We start from the raw sequence: 5,725 nt of genomic DNA, 5'->3' as shown, positions 1-5,725 counted from the left end.
TCTTCAACCCCTACTAGCGGAAGCATCGAAATGCTAACTGAAAGAGAAGGAGAGGATAATTGAAGCATATCAATGAACTCAAAGTTTATGTTAAGCTACTATCTTCCGTCTTCATGCTTTGGGCTTGGCCAACACCTTATATCCTTTTACAACTGCTGATCCTCATGAAAGAGGACTGAATCGAATCCCATCGGGCTATACTTGTAGGGCAGAGGCTGAGCTGACTACTGCAAGGCTGAGGCTAACTAAGGGGAGTCGTCTCCATGGAAGGACCTGCTGCCACTGCATCTGCTGGAGCTGCTACTATGGGGGTTCGAGGATCTGTGGATAAAGATGAACCTGCTGCTGTTGCTGGGGCTGATGCTGCTGGTCCAAGGGCTGGAACTGTGGCACCATCTGCTGCCGCTGCTGCTGCTGGAGCCAAGTCTGGGTAAGCTGGAGGAACTATTGCTACACCGGGAGATGGAAGAATGAGAGAGGAGTGATGGCTTTTATAAGAATAGCATTGTTGACTGGCCGACCCTGGTCGGCTGGTCAAATGTCAAGATTGGCTGAAAAGCCAACGCTTTGACTTTTGACTGAAATAGTCAACTGCGTTTTTGACCTGCTTGGTCTTGTGCTGACTTTTGTACTCTTGGATCTGTCCTGCTGTGCTGCTGATGTGGCAATATGTGAGAGGAATATGACATGGGCTCTGCGTGCCCATGACAACTGCTGCACTCATGTCCTCCTTGTTGCTCTCCAACAGTTCATTGGTCTGCAGGCTGGAGTACCCTTGAATGCCTAGTTCTCTCCTGTTGAATGCCCCCCAAAGGAGGCCTTTGATAGGGCACAAGGCCCTGCTGTAACGTTTGACTGGCCCTAGGGTTAGGCCGCCCCCATAGGACAGGTTGGCCCCAAAAAAGAACACCCAACCAGACCTGGCTGCCGACCAAGGTCTTTGGATATGCCGACCAGGTGGCCGACACTAACTCCTACATTCTTCTGGCCGCCCCTCTGTTTGCTGCCCCAACCTGCTGTTACAGACCTCTATGGCCAACCTGGAACAGGCCGACCAGCCTGACATTGGAGCCTATACAAGCCAGTCTGCTGGCCCCATTTGGTTGCGCATTGCTCCAGTTCATGTGCTCTCAACAAGGGTCTGGCCAGGGTGCCCTTTGAGGCTGCCATAATTACAATTCAGCAAGGAGATACTTGTTCCCCACATGGCAGCCCTAATCCTACCCCCTTTCTCACATCCTATGGTGTACGTCATCCTCCCCAATGTCGTCATATGGGGGCTCAAAGGTGGGTCAGCTGACCCTCATATTCCAATATTCCCTTGGATGAATTCAGGAGAGCACATGCAATAGCCAGCCTCTTAATGCGCCCACATAAACCATCCTTTTGCATCATTGAATATATCCGGTGGACCACAACGCAAATCTGGGACATGCCTCATTTTGAGAGAAACGTCGTCTAGCTTCACATATATATCTTTGATTTTAGGAAGGTCCCCACCGCAAATGTATGGATAATTCTGCCAACTGAGTCCAAGTCTGCCTGGCTCCTTCCATGCTTTGCTCACTTTCATTGCCTCAACTTCTTTTTTGTCCTGCTATATGTGAGTGTCTCCATAGATGTTAGACATTAAGACATAAGCTGCAGCATCATTTTCATCCAATTGCACCGCGTGTTCAAAGGCTTGTCTTCCGAGCTCTATATTACCCCATTTTCGACAAGCACCCAAAACAATACACCAAACTGCAAGATTGGGTTGGAAAGGCATCGCCTCCACCATTGCTACCATCACACCTACTTGGCCTGCACGGCCAAGGAGATCAAGCATGCAAATATAGTGCTCAATAGTTGGAGTGATGCCAAAGTCTTTGCTCATGGCCTTAAAGCACCTTTGGCCCTTATCCACTAGACCAGAATGACTGCATAAGGTAAGAACACTAAGAAAGGTGACTCCATCTGGCTTTATGCCTTCTCCTCTCATTCTATCAAGCATATGGAAAACATTTTCACTTTCTCCTAGCTGGGCATATCCTGCAATTAGCGCACTCCATGAGACTATATCTCGAACTTGAAGCTTGTCAAAAACTTCCTTTGCCTTTGCAAGTGAGCCACATTTGGCATACAAAATAACCAAGCTGCTGCCAAGAAAAGGATCACTTTCCAACCCCTTTCTGGTAATCTCAGCATGTATTTCTCGGCCCTTGTCTATGGCTCCTAGGCTGCCACAAGCTTTCAGGGTGCAAACAAACGAGGCAGCATCCGGAGAGATACCCTCCAGTTGCATCTGCTCAAAACAGTTCAGCACCTCCTCACCAAGCCCATGTTCAGCATATCCTGCTAGTAGTGCATTCCACATCACTACATTTTGAACTGGAAGCTTGTCAAACACTTCATTTGCTTTTGCAAGCGCGCCACATTTGGTATACATATCAATCAAGGTGTTCCCAACAAAAGGATTTCTTTCCAACCCCTTTCTCGCAATTTCAGTGTGTATTTCACAGCCTTTGTCTATGGCTCCTATGCTGCCACAAGCTTTCAAGCCGCAAACAAATGAGACAGCATCTGGAGACACTCCCTCTAGCTCCATCTCTTTAAACCAGTTTAGCGCTTCCTCACCAAAGCTGCCTTCAGCATATCCGGCAATTAGTGCATTAAAAGAGACTACATCTCGAACTGAAAGCTTGTCAAATGCTTCCTGCGCTATTGCAAGCGAGCCACATTTGGCATACATATCAACCAAGGCATTACCAAGACAAGGATCTTTTTCCAACCCCATTCTGGCAACCTCAGCGTGTATTTCTTGACCCTTGTCTATGGCTCCCATGCTGCCACAAGCTTTCAAGCAGCAAACAAGAGTGACAGCATCTGCAGGTACACCCTGTAGTTGCATCTGTTCAAAAGAATTAAGTGCTTCATCACCAAGCTCGTGTTCCATGTATCCTGCGATTAATGCATTCCACGAGACCACACCTCGGACTGGGATTTTGTCAAACACATCACGTGCGTTTGCAGGCAGGCCACATTTGGCATACATATAAACCAAGGTGTTCCCAAGAAACTCATCTCTTTCCAAACCCTTTCTTGCAATCTCAGAGTGTATTTTTTGTCCCTTTCCTATGGCTCCTATGCTGCCACAAGCTTTCAAGCTGCAAACATACGTGACAGCGCTTGGAGATGCACCCTCCAGTTGCATCTGTTCAAAACAGATCAGCGCTTCATCACCATGTCCATGTTCGGCATAACCTGCAATTAGTGCAGTCCACGAGCCAACATCTTGAATTGGAAGTTTGTCAAACACTTCCCGTGTTTTTGTCAGTAAGCCACATTTGGCATACACATCCACCAAGGTGTTGCCAAGCAAAGGATCTCTCTCCAACCCTTGTCTGGCAATCTCAGCATGTAGTTCTAGGCCCTTGTCTCTGGCTCCTATGCTGATACAAGCTTTCAATCTGTAAACAAACGTGACAACATCTGGAGGCACACCCTCCAGTTGCATCTGTTCAAAACAGAGCAGTGCCTCCTCCCCAAGGCCCTGTTGGGTATATCCTGCAATTAGTGCACTCCACACAACGACTCCTCGAATGGGCAGCTTGTCAAAAACTTCAAGTGACTGTGCAAGAAAGCCACATTTGGCATACATATCGACCAAGGTGCTGCCAAGGAAAGGATCTCTTTCCAATCCCTTTCTAGCAGTCTCAATGTGAATTTCTCGACCTCTGTCTATGGCTCCTATGTGGCCACAAGCTTTCAAACTGCAAATAAACGTGACGGCATCAGGAGAGACACCTTCCAGTTGCATCTGCTCGAAACAGTCGAGTGCTTCCTCACCAAGCTTGTATTGTGCATATCCTGTGATTAATGCATTCCACGAGACTACATTTCGAACTGGAAGCTTGTCAAACACCTCCCTTGCTTTTGCAAGAAAGCCACATTTCGCATACATATCCACCAAGGTGCTGCCAAGAAAAATATCTCTTTCCAATCCCTTTCTGGCAGTCTCAGCATGTATTTCTTGGCCTCTTTCCACATCCTTCAGCCTAGCACAAGCCTTTAATAAAGCCACAAATGTATACTTGCTAGGATGTACACAATCCTCCTTCATTTTCAGGTACAAGTTGAGGGCATGCTGTAATTCTCCACATTCAATATGACCTGTTATGAGAGAAGTCCATGAATGCTCATTCCGGTCTCCCAACCTGTCAAAAACCTGCAGAGCATCATACATGCTTCCACAGTCCACCAGCATTGGGACAAGGTGGTTTCCAAGGGATATATGAGTTTCAAGCCCACGTTTGCACATGTACGCATGCAAGCGCTTGGCAGACGCTAAATTTTTCTCTTTTCTGCACTTCTGTAAGATGCATAAAACGTTCTCAACAGAAGGTAGCTGGGGGTTGTCTTCCAAAGAATTGAGTGCCTCCTTTAAGCTCAGCATTTCCCAGCCACTGTTGTCTTGTGCTTTAGACGAGTTCCCCTGTACTCTAGACGAAACGTCAGCCTTGCAATTGTTGACAATCTCCACCAAGCCATTGTCTTCACAGTCCGAATGGGCCTGACCAGTGGATGCATTGGCCGCATGCATTGCCTTGCTTTCACACTCCTTTTGCTCAAGCATGTCTTTGACCCAACCTGGATTATACCAGCCCTTTATCCAAAGCGGATCCTTGGTAATTTTATGCTTGAAATCTGGAGCCTTACGGTTTGCCTAGTAAAACTCACAAACACACTCGTCAGACTGGCCAAAATGACCAGAAATTTCGACGGATTTACTCGTGCAAATGATTTTATCGTGCACTTACTTTGCTCTTCCGGTAGTTCCACCACTGGGAGGGATTTGTGAAATACTCTTGCCATAAGCGCTCTGTCCTTAACCTACCTGCAAAGCGTGACCAAAATGAAAACGAATTGCCAGAGGAGTGCGAGTGATTGACAATGAGATTTGAGGTACCTGAAATGGAAGTACTTCGAGTGGAGCACTCCACTGCGTCGTGGTTCGGTGCACTGATTCCTTGGCAAGGAGCCTCGGAGGAAGCCGTCATCTCGAGTTTGTCCAATGTTCTGATGCCTCGGCACATGAGCCGTTTTGTATACCCTTCAGGCAGCCTGCAGCTGATGTGGCAACCGGAAGGTCAAACCGTGCCTCACTGTTGCCATCGGACTTCTCCCCTCACTCATGCTAAAGCTCACACTCTAGCAGGGAGATGCTAAGCCAGCATTTGCTAGCGAAAGGCAATTCCCCCTTGAAAGCTTTATGATCCCAGCTTCTTGATTAATGAGAAAGAAGCTCGAAGTCTGTGCACCAATCGCACGGCTTGGGCAATGGAATGCTGGTCCAAGGCCAAGGAAAATGTTGGGCAGGGTATAATGCTGGGCATAGCATTTTGGAGCCATGACGAGGGGTCACGAGGCCCCCGAAGGACAAGGAAGAGGCCATAGGGAGCCCTAACCTCCTATAAAAGTGGCGAGCAGTAAAACACTTTAATTGGAGGTAAAGGCTGACCCATGGCCTCTACCTTCCGTCAAAGTTGATGAGCCATTAGGTTATGATGTAGGTTGCTCGGTTGTGCACGACACACATCCATGATGTATCGCCCACCATTTTTCGGCTATGAGAGCCACTTATCTGGCTCGAAAGTCCGAGTCTCGACGACTTTGATGAGCGGGCAATGATGTGACAACCAGTGCACGGTGGCTCCATCGCGCTTCATGTGACTATTACTCCGAT

At 47.8% G+C, this 5,725-nt stretch overlaps 1 protein-coding gene across 1 annotated transcript; it reads right to left on the bottom strand.

Annotated features, from left to right (window-relative positions):
- Nucleotides 1-747: 747 nt before the first annotated feature.
- Nucleotides 748-5,434, bottom strand: LOC147899386 (pentatricopeptide repeat-containing protein At2g39620-like). The gene is made up of 3 exons (XM_087378024.1): nucleotides 4,949-5,434; nucleotides 4,800-4,876; nucleotides 748-4,705 (listed from the first exon to the last, which is right to left on the bottom strand). Exons 1-3 carry the CDS (start codon nucleotides 5,073-5,075, stop codon nucleotides 1,598-1,600), a joined length of 3,312 nt encoding a protein of 1,103 aa, XP_087234150.1. The 5' UTR covers nucleotides 5,076-5,434; the 3' UTR covers nucleotides 748-1,597.
- Between the last annotated feature and the right edge of the window lie 291 nt (nucleotides 5,435-5,725).

The sequence above is a fragment of the Dipteris shenzhenensis genome, chromosome 8 (genome assembly GCF_047967505.1).
Source record: "Dipteris shenzhenensis isolate YYH24624 ecotype China chromosome 8, Dip_SZ_1.0, whole genome shotgun sequence".
Taxonomy (NCBI): domain Eukaryota; kingdom Viridiplantae; phylum Streptophyta; class Polypodiopsida; order Gleicheniales; family Dipteridaceae; genus Dipteris; species Dipteris shenzhenensis.
The sequence above is the reverse complement of the archived record's forward strand: the minus strand, read 5'-3'. Positions and strand labels throughout refer to the sequence as shown.

Coding starts and splice junctions, on each gene's coding strand:
- LOC147899386 (XM_087378024.1), bottom strand. CDS start 5,075: ATGTGCCGAGGCATCAGAACATTGGACAAACTCGAGATGACGGCTTCC. Junction 4,877..4,948: donor TCGAAGTACTTCCATTTCAG/GTACCTCAAATC, acceptor CACGCTTTGCAG/GTAGGTTAAGGACAGAGCGC. Junction 4,706..4,799: donor GGAACTACCGGAAGAGCAAA/GTAAGTGCACGA, acceptor GAGTTTTACTAG/GCAAACCGTAAGGCTCCAGA.